At 41.3% G+C, this 19096-nt stretch overlaps 1 protein-coding gene across 2 annotated transcripts in view; it reads left to right on the top strand.

Annotated features, from left to right (window-relative positions):
• Positions 1-18678, top strand: part of PTPRO (protein tyrosine phosphatase receptor type O) — a 153563-nt gene extending 134885 nt beyond the window's left edge. For both annotated transcript variants that reach the window (XM_051784419.1, XM_051784418.1), the window contains 10 exons: positions 3013-3048; positions 4639-4720; positions 5723-5813; positions 6331-6407; positions 8697-8831; positions 10256-10378; positions 11410-11564; positions 13871-14006; positions 16081-16201; positions 17280-18678. In XM_051784419.1, the coding sequence (XP_051640379.1) occupies positions 3013-3048; positions 4639-4720; positions 5723-5813; positions 6331-6407; positions 8697-8831; positions 10256-10378; positions 11410-11564; positions 13871-14006; positions 16081-16185 (940 nt within the window). In that variant the 3' untranslated portion in view covers positions 16186-16201; positions 17280-18678. The remainder of the gene's footprint in view (positions 1-3012; positions 3049-4638; positions 4721-5722; positions 5814-6330; positions 6408-8696; positions 8832-10255; positions 10379-11409; positions 11565-13870; positions 14007-16080; positions 16202-17279) is intronic.
• Positions 18679-19096: the final 418 nt, after the last annotated feature.

Here is a 19096-nt window from a genome sequence, read left to right as displayed (position 1 = left end):
AACCATTTTGGTATTAAAAAGCTAATCTTGCAGTGGTCATCACATTCATCTCATTGCTGTCTTTGCAATTTTTGCCACTTCATTGTAAATCCTGGCTTCTTGTGTCCCAGTTACTCACCTGTTCATTGCCTGGCACTGACTTGTGTGGATGCTGTTCTATTACTAAAATTGCTTGATCATGTCCCACCTGTTTGGTGTGTGATGTCAAATACCTTAGTTTTTTTAAAGGTGCAGTTACGTTCTCCTGACACAGTAAATGTTTTGCTTTTGAAAAAAAAACCAGTTCAGTGAGAACTGATACAAATAGAAGTCCCAAAGTGAAAAAATTGGATCACCGTGTGCACGTCTCACTGTGTATCTGTGTATATTTAATACTTCAGTCTGTAAATAATTTATAAAGATTTAGTAAACAACTGATGGCTTTTTTTGAAAATACCTAACAAAGCCATGGGTCTACTTAGAACCAGAACTGTTTTACAAACCATTTAAGAAACAACTACAAATTTACTATGATCCAAAACCACTTAATTTATGTAAAGAAACCTAATTTCCTGATGGTCTTGAGTCCAAGCTATAGGGATTGACAAAACATGTGGTATGGAAGTTTAGGTTTATTTTTCCTGGTCTTACCACATGACACCAAAGCACTGGCAAGCAGATATCAACATCTTCAACACAGGGATTTCTGAGGCTGAGTTCCCTTGAGTCACAGTAGGTATGAAAAAAAACCCATCTAAATTTTCAGTGGGCCCAGAAATGAGAGCGTTTATGTAACTGAAGAAAGGTCCATTTCTTCTCTCAGGAAAATGAAATCATGTTCTTTACACGCACCCAGCTGAAGAGCAGCTGGAAGTCTTCCACACCTCTCCAAGGTTCCTATTATATTGACTTGTAACTTGTCTGATGTAAACCCAGCTACCTCTCGAGCTGCACAGTGGTGGAGCTCCTGCAAGAAGAATTGTTGTCTTCTTTTGCCCCTTTGTTTTTTTTCTTTTAATATACATTAACTCACCTTTCCAGATGTGCACCTTTCTTTAGAGGTTTCCTCTTCAATCAGTCTACCTAGTTTAGTGTAGATGATTAAATTCACAGGAGCAGAAGTTGAATGAGGTGAGATTAATCCCTCTCTTTGTATTTTAATCTGTAGAGTAAATGGAATAACAGATGAAACACCAGCTAACGTTTCAAATGTCTTTGTTTTGTGCACAAGTTGGCTTAAAATATTTATGAACATTCAGAAAACAATTGCAATGCTAAGAAACAAAGGCCTCTTGAGACTATCAAAGCACATGAAATTCTTGCTGACAAATGTATATCAATCGTTTGTTTTATTGCCTCTTGAAGTGTTCCTTGGAGAAGCATTCTTAGAAGCATCCCCATCATAAAGAACATTTAGGTATTCTTTTTCTTTTCAAATTAATTCCAATGTGCCCAACATTAAAAGGTTTACCATAGTCACAGGGGATAGAGATGTGTTGAGTAATTTACTGATATTAATTTTAGGATTTCATTGGAAGAATTCTTCAAAGATGGAGAGTTTATGTGTACAGTCCACATGAATGTACAGATACTATACAGGTAGTATCTGTACAGATAACATGGTAGGCTGAAGAGGTTTGTAGTATTTGCAAAGTAAAGCTGTGCAAAGTAAATCTCTGCATTAATGTAAAGCTGATATTACTATAGTTCTTGTTAACTCTGCAGGCAAAACTCCTTATCTAAGTGGAAATGTACCTTGACAAAATACCAAAATCACTACAGGATGTGGCTGCTCCAGAAACTGAATATTTCTTAAAGCTTAATTTTGGAAATTCATTTTTTAATTTAACTTCTAAACTTAGTGGGGTAGAAAAATAAAAATACTTCACTTCTTAGTATTTATTTCTGTATATTTTCACCGTTTTAAATTTAAAAGCCTTCTCCTTTGATTTCCTAATTGAAGCTATGAACCAAATTATCTAGAAGTCATTTTCATGTCATCATGAAATTAAAAATAGCATTATTTCAACATGGAAAATTAACAGATATTGTGTAATGACCAGTAAGAAAAAAAATGACACTACTAAAATTCTTTTTGAATAAGCAAGAATCTGTTCTTTAGCTGATTTAACAAAGGAGATTAGTGTTTTCAGACCTCTAGCCAAATTATTCTAGGGTGCTTACTTTGTCTATTTAGTCTGATTGATTGCTTAACCTTTTTGTGGCAAAACTGAAATGAACACACACACCCCCTCCAAAAAACCACATGGTGGTAATTAGTGTAGTGCAGTTCTTAAGTCCAAACCCTTGGGTTGTACTGCTTAACACATTGAAAAATTTGCTCATCACTGTCACTAGTGAATTATATCACTTATAAATCATGTGCAGACTGTATTACACGACTGGCATAATTATCTCGAGCTGTTAAAAGTCAATTAACATTATCTAAGGTTTAAGCTTGAGTCCCACTGAGGTCAGTGGGATATTTGCCACTGTCTTCATTGATCATCACAAGCAGGTTATAAAACAGGCCCTTTCTTTTTTTCCTTCACCCTTTCTCAAGTTTGCAAATGGTGGTCTTTTCCCTTTACCCAACAGATGCTTCTCATTCCCAGTTGCTCTCCAGTGTTGACATCCAGTTTCCCAGCCCACTGGAGACTGAGCAGAGCAGCCCAGGGGATGTTGTGGTGCCACGTTCCCCCCAGCAGCACAGCCCCCTGCCAAGGTTTTGGGCTCAGCCCACCCAAAACCAACAACGCTCTTGGGGCAGGATTTATAGAGGACACAGGTTTTCCTTTTCCCAAGGGTTTTCCTTTTCACATTCTCAGAGCCATGGAGTGGAAAATGCATCCCACTGGAGTCAACAGAAATTTTGCTGTCAGCTTAAAATTGTCCAAGTTATTATCATCAATCTCCTCCTGAGTATGATGGTGACCAGGAAGCATACATTCTTAAATCAGTATTATCTTTGAATAGACAATAGTTTAATGAATGAAAAACACTTCTCTTTTGTTTTTTTTTTTCTTTTTACAGGAGTAAAAATGGATTAAAGAAGAGAAAGCTGACCAAGTATGTAATTTCTTTGATATTTAAAGGAGTAAGACTTAGACTAAATATGCATTATGGAGTACATGTCATAGTGGTATTGCAGTTACAGATATAGAAAACTTCTAGATAAACATATCCTCAGAGAGATATCTGCAGGCAGAAAACAAACAATAATTGGACAAAAGCAATTCTTCTCCCAGATTGTAATAAAACAGCTCCTTACTGATAGAAAATTAGTCATCAGGGAAAAGATCAATTATTCAACTTAGTGATTTCGACAGAGCTTATCCTTAGTTAAAAATGACAAAGGGGGGGAAACTGGGATGGATTTATTTCTACTGATATTTCCCTCCTGACATCAGGCTCTCATTACAGTTGTTGCTAGAACATTAGATCATTAATGCTAACGGGTAAACAGGAGTAATTAAGTGGTGATAAGACAGGTTCCTTTGGGCATATTGCCTCAAAGTAAATGAGAAGATTACTGTGTACATGCTTCAGTAGCTTGTAAATTAGAGCATGATAATTAGGTGAGGGAAGCTGTTTACCTGTGTTTCGTTGTTCAGATCGTCAGCCTAATTATTTCTGCGTTATGTTCAGAGGCTGTGCCTCTGCTATAGCAGATAGATCCTCACCTGGTGAAAAAGTGTGTAGAATGATGGGAGTCATTAAATCAAGGCTAATTCATACCTGCTGAAGCTCTCTAGGATTTTCTATAGTTATGTGCCACTTTTTTTTAACCACCATATCTCTTTGAGACATTGACCTCTAATGACAAATGTGGGCAGTTCCCAAAGCCAGCAAAGAAAGCAGTCAGGACAGTGGCATCCAAAATGATGGTTTAGGGGGATTTTTTTTTTCTGGTGGACCTTCTGAAAAAAAATCAAAGCCTAAATATGAAATCAATTTCTCTGCATGAGCAAAGCTCAGATGAGTTTTAAAAGCGTCTCTTCCAGAAGTGAAATTATCCGAAAGCAACATTTCTCACGGCACAAGAGGCAACTTAAATGAAGCATCAGCAGCTGCTCTGGTGCCAGAAGGACATTGGTGAGATGGCACTGAGAGTGGGTCTGCAGTGGAGTCCTGAATCACCACCTCTTACTGTGCCACCTGTGCCTTGGGATTGCACCCACCTGCAAAAGCAGTTCATTGGCTAGTGATTAATTGTAGGAAGGGTGCATGGGCCATTCAGACCAGTGGTTTCCTGCAGGTAGAACAAGCCCAATCCCTTTAAACAGGGTGCTTATTATCATCAGCACTGGCAGCTGCAGCATTGAGGACACCCAGAGGGGTCAGTACCCCTCTCTCAGCCTCTCTTTCTGGTGCTCTTGCATTTTGTAATGAGCAGTACACCCACATTTTGTGGCCCTGAAACACAAGGTTGCTCTTTATTGTTGCTTTCTAGCATTAACAGTTGCAAATACATATTTATGACTTGAGAATCACAGAATATGCTGAGTTGGAAGGGACCCACAAGGATCATTGAGTCCAACTCTTAACCCTGTACAGGACTATCCCCAAGAGTCACACTATTCTGGGGGAAACAAATGAAAGGTACTTCATAAGTTGAATTTTTTTTTTACTTAATTTCTGTGTATTTTTCCTTTAAAGCCCTGTCCAGCTGGATGATTTTGACGGATACATCAAGGATATGGCCAAAGATTCAGATTACAAATTTTCTCTGCAATTTGAGGTAAATCTCTGAGGATTCTTCCCTCTGCTACTTGCCATGCCCAGATCAGCTTTTTCAAGATGTTAAGTTTGTGTGGTGTGTTCCTGTGCTCTGTGTTGATCGATGTGAGCTGTTGCTGGGTGGGTCAGCTTCACTTCCACTTCTGCAGAATTTAAAAGTGGATGTTGGTGTTGCTAAAGCCTGCATTTAGTAAACTCATTTGAGTGCCTCATCACAATCAATTCAAGATAATTGTCAGAGCAACGCATTTACTTTAAGATGTGCTGGTAGACTGAATTGAATTTGGGATTTTAATATCTTTATTTTATATCTTAAATGCCCTTTGGAATGAGAAAGCAGCATCAAAAGTCTCTGTAAGAGCAAGGAGATCTCTCTAAGACAAGCTCAGGTGCATTCTCTTAATAACCCAGAATTTAAAGTCAATTTAATAGTATAAATCTAAAAAAAATCCTATCCTCGGGCTGTCTTCCAAAGATTTAAACATGGAAAGGGAGTGGGGAGGATTCTCTGGGCGTTGAGATGGCTGGCAGGATCCCTTCCTGGCAGTGAAACTTCCTCTAATGCAATACATATTAGATGTAACTACTGAAGGTAATGACTAGAAAGATCTTCCAAGCATTCCCCCAAAATTAAAAGCCACTTGAGGACTTGAAGAAACCCCTTTAAGTGGGCAGAGGACCACCACAGAAGTAACTTAGCAACTGGTTTAACAGTGTTTTTGGGTAATTAAATGTGGGTAGAGAGGGACAAGCTGCAGTCACAGCCTGGAAGGCAGCAGTGTATTGGCAGCATTCAGCAGGAGACTCCAGCATTGCCCTGCAGCTGCTTGGAGTCCAACTCAGAGGCATCAGATAAGGAAAGTCAGTATAGTCCTACGTCAGTTTATAAAGTGATTCATAAACATTTTCTGTCTGGTACCTGCTACAAGTAATTGCTTCTCAAAGAACTATTTTTCGAGCGTGTGTGAGTTTGACCTTGGTGTTTCTCTTCCTGTTACCCCAGGAGCTAAAACTGATTGGGCTTGACATACCCCACTTTGCTGCTGACCTTCCCATGAATCGCTGCAAAAACCGCTACACAAATATCCTGCCGTGTAAGTACAACGCACACTAAATCCTGCTGACATCCCTAGCCAGGGAAAGAAGAGTTTTAATAAGAAAACTGGAAAATCAGGGCACATTTCCTGACTGATAAAAGTCCATTCTAAAAATCTGCTCTCGCAGAGAACCGGGCAAGGGATGGTTTTGGTTAGCTTTGAACAGGCATAGCTTCCTGGGGATGTTTTATCACAAAAGTTTGGAGGTGAGAAGCACAAGGTCGTTTCTGCTACTGAGTAGTGTTACTATTTTCCTCTTGTGGTTTTAATGAAACCTAAGGGAGCCCAGAGGGATGGCACTTGGAGGGTGTGTTTTGCAGAACAGTAATGATGGTGTGTCCATGTAGTGTTTGCTGAATCAAACATTGCTCTGTTGGTAAATTTAAGCATTTTCTATTTTTTAATAGATTTTTTTTTTTGCAGTTTCTGTAGGGCTGGTTTTAATTTTGCCTGGTTGGGGATGAGTGCTGTGTTTGAGAGAAAAGGTTTTTGTGGTTTATTTTTCCTTTTACAGATGATTTTAGTCGTGTCCGCTTAGTCTCAATGAATGAAGAAGAGGGATCTGATTACATTAATGCCAACTACATTCCTGTGAGTACAGAGATTTGGTCAGTGTAAAGTTAAGTGTCCTGCACAGCAGTGTGCCCCCTGCAAACAGCACAATAACTCCTGGAAGCTCAGTCATGTTCTCAGCGTCGCCTTCAGCTTCAAATATTTTGCCTACAGGGAACTGTGTGTTATGTCAGCCACCAAAAAAGAAAAAAAAAGGTGGCAGAGGGGAAGACTTTGACAAATTTTGCCACAGCAGCACTGGGTGAGCTTTGTGAAACCCAGATTGGACTGATAGGGAAATGGGGAGGAAATGCTGAGTGATTCGGGGGCCTTTTAAGGCAGCTAACAAAACCATAAACTTTTAAATGAGAAATTTTTCTAGATTTCTACACTACCTGATAAAAGGGTTAACACTCCACAACTGACAAAATGCACAGAGCCCAGATGGTGCGTGGAGGGAATTCCTGCTTTCTGCCTCATCTGTGGTGCTCCCAGAGGGCCTCCCTCTCTCCGCCTGGCAGAGAACAGCCACTTAGCAGGGAGTAGCACCCACAGTTTTAGGATAATTCAAGTGTACACAGAGCTGTAGCCAAATGTTTTGACACTGAGGGGTTGGCTGAAACCTCATCAGCTTTTTCCACTCTCACCTGTGCAGTCACTTAGGCTCATCCCTGCCACTGCCACAAAGGTTTGTGCCTCTGTTACCCTCCTGTACTGTGGCTCTGTGTAAGCTGGAGAGCAATATCCAGTGTTTCTCTGCGTGGAGAGGAGGTAGAGCACTACAGCATCCACTTAGAAAAAGGTTTTTTTACCTGGGGACCACAGACAGATGAGCATCTCTGCACTCTTGCCATGAATGGAAGGCAGAGCTGGCTCTGAAGAGAGCTGAGTCAGCATTACAGAAAAGGGAGGAGCCCTCGGGTGAGTCAGTGAAGCCACTTCTCTGTCACTGTGGCATTGCCCATGTGTGGACTGTTGAGCAAATTGCCTGTGCTTGGCTCCTATGTGCCAAGAGCATGACCTTGAGCACTCAGGCTGCAAGTGCCTGAACTCGCAGAGAATCAAGAAAGAAAAATGTTCCAACATTCAAAAGCATCGTGAACAACACAGGAAACTTCTGTGACATGGGATTATGGATTATAGGATTTTAAGTAGCTGTCCCTTTTGGATGTTCAGCTCTGCTTTACATCTCTTTAGTATTACTTGTAGCACAATGTTGACCATAGAAACTGGGACAGACACGTCATCTTAATGCTTAGCTTTTCCTGAGGGTCGCTTCTCCACTGAGTTCCTGCCTCCAAACCCATAAACCAGGGGGAATCTGTGTCCCTGTGCTAACAGAGAGATTTGGCATTTAGGTCAGACGTAGCCCATGCAGACAAACAGGCAGCAAATTCTGTGTAGTGCAAAAACTCAGACTGAGCTGACTGGTAATGATGTCTGGAGGAGGCCATTTGTGGAAAGTGTTCCCAAATGACAAATAATTTTACTATCTGCATACTGTGGTAGCACAGAAATTGTCCAATTTGCTCAGGATGGGATCATGCTGTGTGTTGTATGTATTTTTTACTCTTACTAGGGATATAAAATAACTTTCCAAATGCAGTTTTGATAATACAATCTCAGCAAATATGGTTATAGCTGATGCCAAAATGGTCATTCTGTGGATCTTTTTATTATAGTCTTAATAACAGTCTTTTGGTTTTGGAGCATGGAAAGAATCTTTCCAACTAAAAGCATATTGATAGGGATAGGAAAAGGAATACATGGATATAAAAAATTTGAGCATGTGTTAAGAGCATTGAATCAGCATGCTCTCTATTATTTTAAGCAGAATTCTAATTAATATTTTATTATTTCAAGTCCTTATGACATAAGCACATGCATTCATTGCTACCTTCCACTTACACCACAGGCACTGCTTGGGGTGAGCAGGCTGAGCATATATAACTGGGTTTATACCTGTAACTAAACAAACCCTAAAATTACATAATTTGGAAGAACCTGAAACTTTGGTTTAGGGTTCTTATTACTTGCTTTTTTAATGTTGCCTTCTCTGCTCTCTGGGCAAATGATTTGTATAGTAACCATTTCATCTTCTGTCCTTCATTCTAAATTGCTTACATTTCAGGGGCACCAAATCTGGCAAAAGTTTCCACCGCAAAAATAAATACAAAAGATCATAAAATAGTTTCTTTATATTAGAAATCAATTTTAGAAATTCAAATTTAACATGAGCAAGCTAAAAATAGTATGAATGCCAGAGAGAAATACATGTTCTGAAGCAGTAATCATGTTGGCTAACAGCACCTATCTCTTTGTTTTTAGGGTTATAATTCACCCCAGGAATACATTGCAACCCAAGGACCACTGCCAGAAACTAGGAATGATTTTTGGAAGATGGTTCTCCAGCAAAAATCTCAGATTATTGTTATGCTCACTCAGTGCAATGAGAAAAGACGGGTATGTAATAAAATCTTGTGCGTGGTGTAAAAGAAACTACTCTGAAAATGACATTATTTTCTGGTGAGTGAATGTCTTTGCATTGTTTTCTGATCATAAGGCAGTATCACAACCTGACCTAGAATAGCACTTCCCTTATGGCAGGCATTCCAGGACTTTCTTTGACCTTCCCACACCTTCCCTGACCTTCTTTTAACTTTTCTAACCTTCTTCGATCTTCTTCAACCTTCCCTGGATGTCACTGACCTTCACTGACCTTCCCTGACCTTCCCTGAGCTTCTTTGACCTCCTTTGACCTTCCCTGACTTTCTTTGACTATTCTGATCTTCTTTAATCCTTGTTGACCTTCCTTGACCTTATTTGAACTTCCATTACCTTGTTTGGCCTTGTTTGACCTTGCTTGACCTTCAACCTCGTTTGACCCTCTTTAACCTTCCCTGACCTTCTTTGACCTTCTTCAATCTTTGACCTTTTTTTACCTTTTTGACCTTCTTTGAATTCCCCTGACCTTCCCTGACCCTTCTGATCTTCTTTGATATTCTTTGACTACCCCTTACCTTCTTTGTTCTTACCTCCTTTGACCTTCCTTGACCTTATTTGACCTTCTTGTGACCTTCCCTGACCTTATGAAGCCTCTTCTCTTACATGAGGAGAGGCTGAGAGCGCTGGGACTCCTCACCCCAGAAAAGAGAAGGTTCAGGGGATCTTGTCACTGTGTATAAACACCTGATGGAGGGTAATGGAGACAAGGTGCCAGTGACAGGTCAAGAGTTGATGTGAACAAATTAGGAAAACACATTAAATTCTGTCTGAAATCAGGAAACATTTACTGTGAGGTTGACTGAGCACTGGCAAAGGTTGCCCAGAGGATGTGGAGTCTCCGTCCTTGGAGATATTCCAAAGCCATCTGGACATGGTCTTGAGCAGCTGGCTCTAGGTGACCCTGCTTGAGCAGAGAGGCATTTGGATGAGATGACCTCCAGGAGTCCCTTCTAACCTCAGGCATTCTGTGATTCTGCTCTTTTCAGTTTAAATACTAATAAAATAGAAGGACGATGCTTTACATTTTTCCGTGATGTTATAATAGAAATATTTGGAATATAACAGAATATATATAACATATATGTACATTCTCATTCCCCATGTTTTGTTCCATTTTTTCTATTATATTAGGAAAATTAATAATCTACAACGACACTGTTTTTTCTTTCTTCACTGTACTAATGCTACCCTCTGGAAAAACAGTGTATAGCTGATGGCCAGTTACGCAAACAGGAATGGTCAGACTGGAAGGCATTGCAGGATAAATCACCTCTTATTGCAGCTGTAGGCATTTCTAAACCAGAGGGTCTTTTGATTGTACTTCTTTATGTCTGTGTGTATTTATATAAATACAACTATGTGTGGATGTACGTCCCTTCCAGGTGAAGTGTGATCATTACTGGCCTTTCACAGAAGATCCTGTGGCATATGGGGATATCACAGTGGAGATGCTGAGCGAGGAAGAGCACACAGACTGGGTTTATAGGAGCTTCCGTATTAGCTACGTAAGTGAAACACTTTGCGTGCTCCTGCCAAAGGAGTGGGAGTAATTTCGGCCCAGCCTTTCCTTAACTTTTGTCCATTTTTGGCATCCTGTGGGAAACACCCAAGGGAGATTGATGTACTGACTCACTCCACACAGGCAGATGACCAAATCACAAAACTTTCCCCTAAAATTGTTGTCTCTGTGAGTTTCTCAGCACAGTGCAAAACTGCAACAAAAGTAGAACCAGAGCTCTGGACACTTCTGTGGTGCCAATAATTAGCGACAACAAATGTCTGAGTTTCTTCTTTTCTGTATCTCAGGCACACCTTCTTACTATAAATTGTTCTTGAAAACTTGAAAATACCAATGCAGAAATTTAAACTATTTTTCAAAAGGGCAATTCTGCAATAATCATGTCTTCCCATAAAGTATTGAAACACATGTGAGAGTGTGGAATTTCCAAATTAAAGCCCTCCAGACTTTCAAGCATTACCACTCTCGTTTCCTGCATCAGCTCATGAAGGAAAGGTTAGGGATATGGAGGGGACGTGGGAGAAGCTGTGCACTGGCAATTCCACATTGGCCCAGGTCTTGGGTTTTTTTTTTCTTTACAACTTGAAAAGAAAAACTCTAGAGAGTCCAGTGTTGATTGTTTGCCAACAGCATTGTTCTTTATCTCTGGCAAAATGAGAAAAGGAGAAGGAATGGAACAGGAAGAGGAAGAAAGTCTAAACTTGAAAAATGCAACAGTTCTTGATTTGAAAGCAAAATAAAATGGAACCACCACGGAGACAAAAGCAAAATACAAATCCCAAACCCAGAAACAAGAAGTTCATACCACTTTGATTATAATGACCTGCTATCCCCTCCCCTTTTTAATCAAATGGCATGTACATTCTTTACCACTTTTTTGGCTGACTTCACTTTCTTAGGCTGTATTTGAGAGGAAAAAAACCCACCACAAAATGACAAAAAGCCCTCAGGGTGACTGAGCGTGACTGCACTGTTAAAACTCCTGTGAACATGCTGCTGTTCTGCTTCTTCCATTAGGCTGATGAGGTGCAAGATGTGATGCATTTTAACTACACTGCCTGGCCAGACCACGGTGTCCCCACGACCAACGCTGCCGAGAGCATTCTCCAGTTTGTACAGATGGTCAGGCAGAAATCAGCAAAGACTAAAGGCCCCATGGTCATACACTGCAGGTAAATGCTTCAAGGAAACAGAGAACTACAAGTTGTTACATTAAATAGCTTGGGAAGAGATTAGAAGGAGAGATTTTTGGGTTCTGCTCATGCGTTAGCTGAACATGGTTCTCTCTCATGTTACAGGTGTAGAATTGGTCCCCTGCTCTGATTGCAGAGGAGCTGGAATTTCAGCCTGCAGCCATAGGTACTAAGGCATTTCTTTCTAAGGAGAGTCATCTCTTTGGGTGTTATCCACAAATGGCTTCAGGAGGCCTAGCAGGTGATCCTGATTTACAGCAGCTCAGAGCCTGCCCCTGCTCTCTTATTTCCACAGCTGCAGAGTGCTGCTCCCCTGCAGATGTGCAGATCCTCCTCTGCTCATTCAGCTTTTGGAACATTCAGTGTGCCAGCAGTAACACTAGTATCCCATGCTAACAGTTATATGGGTTTCTTTCTGATTTTTTTGGAGAAAGGCTGTTTTATATACTGTCAGATTTCTCCCCTGTATGTCATCTGGCCTTTTATTAAGATTTATTTGTCCTCTCTGTGGGCAACTGCCATGTTAGTGGTGATATCATACCAGATTGGTTCCTGATGCAAATTTCCCAGCTGACTTCAAAGCTCTTTGTAGCTCCTCATGGGAGAGCAACTCACAACAGGTTTCTTAGAAATACATATATAGGTGTTTGTAGTGGATGAATATGTGTACATTATGGTGACATACTTCTAATGGAAGTCCAGGCTTGCATCTCCCACCCCAGAGAGGAGAGTTACATCGCTGCACTATGAGTCAGCACCTACCAGCACTGTCTTTCCTGGTGGTGATGTGATGGTCAGTACTGACTGTTCCCAGCACTTTGCACACTTTCCTTCTCAGAAAACAGTCTTGTGTAGTAATACAATTTCTAGTTTCCAGACATGGCACTTAATGTTCTACTGGAAGGCAAACAACTACAGCATTTGTAAGTGCAGCAAATCATGCAGTTCTCCCCTGTAACTTCATGGGGGATATTGTTCTGGGGAGATATTTATATACAACATTGTGAAATCAAACCCCATTTATACTAAGTAATTGTTTTGGGAAGCAACAGAAGCAAGTATCAGAGAGCTGGGTAACAATTTCAGTATTTCTTTTTTCAGTAAGATGCTTATAGCAGCAAAGAGAGGTATTTTCAGATAGTACTTTTGGACTGTATTGTATGTCTTACTGACCACACAGAATAAAAGTAGAAATGATATGAAATTGGTGTGGGGGAAGAAAAACAAAGTATTGATCAACTCCTGCAGCAATTGTTCTCAAATGCTAAAGAAGGCACAGAATGAATTTCTCAGTTAATGAATCTGTCAAATGAACACATCAGAGTTCTGTTGTATTCATCTTATTTAAGAAATTAACACAACACAAGCAAAAAAAAAAAACAAACTTGTTTTGTGACAGTTATGTTGAACTGTATTGAGATGAACTCTTAAATACTTTCAAGGCTTTTCAGAAAAAATATGAGAAGGCAGAAAAAGCAACTTTTGCCAAGATGCACACTTCTACCCTTAGTAGTAGGTATGGTGTTGGGATGGTGTGTGAAACTCTATACAACCTCTAAAGCCACAGTCATTGAAATCAGATTTAAACATTACATGTGACATCACAATGAAAAGAATCATACACACATAAGAATCCCTAAATGAAAGCAGGTATGACTTTTTTACTAGTCACTAAGCTTCCCTTTGAGGGAATGAAGATTTTCAGCTGAGTGGTTGCTATTTCTGCCTTGTGCTCCTAAGTCAGAACCTGGAGTGTAGGCTCTTCTGGGTGGTTTGTCCTGTGAGGATGAAGTGCAGTAGTGCAGTGCCTGTGCAAGCCAAGAGCTTTGCAGTGTGGAGAGCTGTGGAAGTGAGTCCTGCAGGTTCAACCCTCGCTGCCTTTGTGCAGCAATCGCTGCCAAGCAGATCTCTGCACTTCTGCCTACAGCCTCTGGAGTTAGAGGGTTCTCATGAACTCTGTGAGGGTGGCAGTGAAAGCAGGAAGAGCTGACAGCCAAGGGTGGATGAGCGTGTGCATGCACATTCTGTGTGTAAATGCACAGAGTAGTTTAAAATGGTGAAATATTTGCAGAGCCACCCGCTCCATGAACTCTGCTGAACCAAACAATGATGGATTGCATGGCATTAAATCCAACAGGTTAACCAGCCCGCCTGACCTCAGGTTTGCTCTGTCTGATTATCACAGCTGCAGGACTCCTGCTCTCTGCACTGACTGTCCTGTGTGTGCCTCCTCCAGAAAAGCCTGGAATGAGATGCATGTCATGCGTGTCTGTGTTGTGTTGCAGTGCTGGAGTGGGACGAACAGGAACCTTCATAGCCCTGGACCGGCTCTTGCAGCACATCCGTGACCACGAGTTCGTCGACATATTGGGCCTGGTGTCTGACATGCGCTCCTACAGAATGTCCATGGTGCAAACAGAGGTAACATCAGTTTGCTTCAACATTGTGAAAGTACTGTCATGTCCATTCAGTGTGTTCGTGTCCCTGAACACTTGACCAAATGGCTGTGAACAGGTATAATTAAGTTTTCATCTTTGTTGTAATACTGTCACGTTATTAATCTGCTGCATAGGTGGGTCTGATAATATATCTGCAATCTCATGGATATCTTCCAGAGGGGATGAGTTATTCTCATCTTCTGTGAAATTAATACGCACACAATGCACTAGAAGAGATTAACATATGAGATTTTCAAACCACATTGAAAAGAATTGAGCTTGCTGAGGGGATTAATAGCTCATGAAATATCAGTATCGGGCAGCCTTGTTCAAGTATCACGTTGGTATCATCTAGCCAAGCACAGGATTTCAATTACACAATGGAAATACAAATAACGAGCAAAACAGAAAAGAAGGACTTTGAGTCTGCCAGACACCCTCCTCGCCCTTCTCCCTACCCAAATACCTACTGGGTAGTTATTTTTCTGGTTTTAAGAAAAATGTACTGGAAAAATGTGCTGGGGAAAAAAAAGTTTTAGCAGGGAGAGGAGAGGAGTAAGAAAACCTGCAGTGACAATAACTAGCATCTGGAGATGAAAAAAAGTTCATTATTCTCAGTCCATCCTGGATCATTCCTATCAAACTGCCACCTTTCATCACAATTCAGTGTGTTAAACCAAAGGCAGATCCATACGTAAAAAACAGAGAAAAAAATCCTGATGGTTGATTTCAGCTAGAACTGTGTTAATCATTCCAGAAGGGATGTAGTTTTCTGTTGTGTTTTTTGGTTGTGGAGCTTTTTTTTTGGTAATTTTTTTCTTTTTCTCCTTTTTTTTCTCCTTTTTTTTTTTTTTTTTTTTCTTTTTTAAATTTTTTTTCCATGTACAACCTCATTACTTGCCTGGGGCTGATGTCAAGGGCAGTTGCTGAGCTCCTGCTGCTCCAGGCAGTGGCCAAGCCTGGCCTTAGGGGTCACTGGGTGACACTGACACTCAGGCACAGAGGCCACTGAAAAGTCTTTTCTTACAAAATCTGAAACCACCGACAGCTGACCTGAGTTCATGTTGCCTTGTATGCTGGAAACTTGGCAATGCCTCAGTGAGCACTTTAAAAAAACAAATGACATAGGCCCAAAAGGGGGATGAGAAGGAAGAGTATCATGAATTGAAACAGTCACTCCAAATTAGTGGGGCTGAGGAAATCCTGACATTTCTGTGGTCTGAAACATGCTTCAAACTCACACTGATATCTCTGGCATCAGCAGGCCACTGGGGATAGGGGCTGAAATCCAGACTTGGGGTTTGGAACAGCTGTTTTTGCTTGGGATCCACTTGCTCCCTGTGCCTCATTTACATAAAGGTTAGTGTAAGGATACATCAGGATTTGCTTTCTCTCTCTTTGAAATCAAAAAGTCATCAACTAGGGTTATTCTAAATTGAATTACAGTGTTTAATCTGTCTAATGATGATGCTAAGAAACGTCAGTCTGTAACCAAAACCAAAGATAACCCTACTCTTGTTGCACAGAAACCTTTCCACAAATACAGTGGTGCATGTGATTGACCCAACTTACTTCTAGTGTCAACTGCACAGATGTTGATAACTCCCCAAATAATTAACTGCTCTGTGAACAAAATCAAGTTTTATCTTTTTATTGGTAGAGAAAAAACCACTAAGGATCACAAACCTCATTAAAATATTTCAGATGCATATGTGGCATGGATGCAATTTGTTGCACATAAGGCAATTCTTGGAATTCATTCATTTTTAGGCAGTGTAAAGTAGACCCTCCTTAGCTCAGATTCAACTCTTCTGCCATCATTCAGGTTATTAATAAGTGATTATGGTGCCAGGTGGATTTCATGCTTCCCCCCCTGTAACAGTTGTGGGCTATTATTTTGGGAGCTGATAACTCACTGTACATCATGATGGGCTGAGGTGAGAGAGATGGAGCTGTGCAGGCTGTCAAACTGTGAGCTATCAAACTGTTTCACTGTTTGGGTTTTTGCCATGCTTTCAGAGGCACAAAAATGCCCACTCATTTGGTCTCTTTTCCAGGAGCAGTACATTTTTATCCACCAGTGTGTGCAACTGATGTGGCAAAAGAAGAAGCAGCAGTTCTGCATCAGCGATGTCATATATGAGAACGTCAGCAAGTCCTAGTTCAGAGCCACGGGTGGTAAGTCAGGCAAGCCCTGCCCTGTTCCACGCCCAGAGCCTCACGTTCCAGCTGCTGGCAGCAGCCAGCATCACAGGTGTTTGTTCCAGGAGCTTTCTGAGGCTTATTCCCCTCTGGTGTTCACGTGGAGAGTGCAAGGAAAATCTGTGTAGCCTGTCACAGTAAATAATCCCCTGCACTTTCCACAGCAGTGTAAGAATATATGGGCTCACTAATTGTTCAAAGAAAAAGAGAATCCAGAACTCCTGAGTAAGGCATCTCACCATTCCCTGCCACTTGTCCTACCACTCCTTACAAAGCTTAAAGGAGAGAAGGACTTTAATACCTTCGATTATTCTGAAGTCACTTAACCAAGTGCCAGGTTACCCAGGCCGGCAAAGTTTGGGGGATGCTCTGCTGGAGGGCGAGGGGGTAACCAAAAAGCTCTGACGTGAAACGCTGGGGACGTTTTTTTCATAAATCTAGAACCAGGGAACCAGCATTGGTTCTATCAGTATTGGTTCTATCAGTAGGGTAAGTAATCTTGCTTTTCCCCTGAGCCCCTGTGCCTGGCCTGTGGCGTGCAACTGGCCCAGCCCAGTCCCCAGCTGCAGAGCAAAGCACGAGGCTGTGATGTAGGGAGAGCTTTGCTGCTGGGGACAAGCTGTGAGGATGTGCATCACTGCTCTCCCAGCTACTGAGCTTCAGTTCATTAGGTGGCAGCAGTAACCCAGCCATGACTGTAATATTCACTTTTGGGTGGAGCAGGAAGCTGCAGACTTTCAACTCAAACTGGTTCCTCAAATAGCTGGTGGAGGGCTGGGCTGAAGGCACCACCACCAGCTGTGTCCAGTGTGTGTCTGTGCTGTTCCATATCCCAATATTAACCTCTGTGAACGTCATTCCCCTGCCTGCAAAAGAACCCAGATTTGCCTCACTTGTTCAGGTAGTTTTCTGTCTAATCTGAGTCCCAGAACCCAGCTGCCTGTGCTGGTGGGCTGCATTCCCAGCCTGTGGGGAGGGTCAGTAAAGCCAAATGCTAAGAACTGTATTTATTTCCTCTTCTTATTTCTAAAGCATTCTGTTTGTTCGGTTCCAGGTGAGACCATGAAGCACACCCATCTTCCCTTGCTTCTGATTTTTTTCTGTTGATGGTTTGGACGGCCAGGTGTTGTGCCAGGAGAGATTGCTGCTTTGCAGTACACGGACAATGAAAGAAACTTTTACCTTTCTGAAGCACTGGGGAGACAAAGCCTTAACAAGCCTGCGGTGTCTTTTGAACTGTTTAATTTCTGGACTTTTTTTTAAATACTGGACCAAATTCAGCTAAACAACATGAAGGAAAAGACACTATACGTGCATAAGATAGATTGCTCCAGAGTATTGGGGTTTTGTTTGGTACTCTTGGTTCATTTCTTTGATAATTTTTTTTTTGCTGTGCAGGTTGGGCTTAAGGTTAAAGTAAGTGCAATATTTTTTTAATGGTTGACTGAAGAGCTTTCTTCATGTGTCACTGGTCAGTGCTAACGTCCCTAGGAGAGCAGGCATTGTTAGTATCTAATAATACCTCATTAGTGAATAGCGAGGCATGAACATACATGAAGAAATCTGGAGATTGTGAAAAGGGGATGGGAGGGCGTGGGGGGAGGGTGGGGTTGCTGGGTACATGGATTTGACTGTTTCCTTACAGCACTAATGTACGTGGGGCCTGGGGGGAGCACAAGACCTGAGGAACGGACTGACAGCAGAAATGCAAACCACGAAGCCTGGAGCAGGCAGCCGACACTGAGAGAGGGGGGTGGTTTCGGTTCTTGACTGTGCTGCTACTAATTAAGCAGAGGGATTGCTCTTTTTGCCAACCTTTTCAGTAATGCCCCTGATGAGGCTCTTGTTTTAGATCAGTCTAATCACAGGGCAGCTGAGTTTCAAGCTGGGATATGTTAACATATAATACTATAGCATTTAACTGTCCGAGCAGTCTATGGTGCCTATACCCCTCATTTGTTTATTATTTTTAATAATTATTAACCCTGTGTAAAAACATGAAGCTGGTTCAGGTTGGAGGGGTGGAAAGAGTTAAAAAAAAAAAAAAAAAGGTGCTTTAATGGACGTAACTATTTCTCCGAACCAGGAATTTACAATTTTACAAAAACAAGGTTTTGGCATGTGAAGGGCTGGTTATTGCTTTATTGCTACAAGGCTGCCAAAGCGTCAGTATGGATTCCTACAGGAGCTTTGGGGTCAGGGTGGGGGGCTCTTTTCTTTTTTGCTGTCGGTTTCTGTTCTAGTCAGAATACTTAGCTATATATATATATTTTTTTTTTTTTGGTCTTTGTATAATTCCGGTACATCATTGTGTATTGTGACATGGATGCTGCCAGAATGGCTGTTGATGGCATTTTTTTGTAACCTGTTGCTTTGTGTCACCTCCTTGGAAGTCAGCAGCAATGGTACTCAATGTAAACAAAACGAACTGAAAGTAAACACACTGGATTGCTTACCTGTCAAGAAGTCACTGTTGGCAAAAGGGCAAACACACCTGCATGTGCTTTTTATTTCATTCATCCTGGGGCCTGCTATCACCTGGCAGGGTACCAGGCTGTAGTTCAGAAGCTCAGCTACTTCCAGAAGCCTGGTAATCTCCTTCAGCTGATATTCCTCTTTTTTTCTTCTGAAGTTATTCCACTAACAGGTAAATAGGTGTATACTCCTTTAATATCTACATTTACGTTGTATTGGTTACAAGGGATAACTTCTTTCAAAATATCCCACATGTGGTATGCAAAACTGCATAGACTTAACATAAACCCCAAATAAAACAGGTCCTTGCAAAGGGTACTAAAGAAACAGGACTCCCCCTCTCATTACTAAATGGGTATGATGTGCATTTCCCCCTCTTCTGTTTCCAAGCATCTA

Source organism: Manacus candei, unplaced genomic scaffold (genome assembly GCF_025592945.1).
Source record: "Manacus candei isolate 608988 ecotype Guabito, Panama unplaced genomic scaffold, ASM2559294v1 h1tg000018l, whole genome shotgun sequence".
NCBI lineage: Eukaryota > Metazoa > Chordata > Aves > Passeriformes > Pipridae > Manacus > Manacus candei.
The sequence above is the reverse complement of the archived record's forward strand: the minus strand, read 5'-3'. Positions and strand labels throughout refer to the sequence as shown.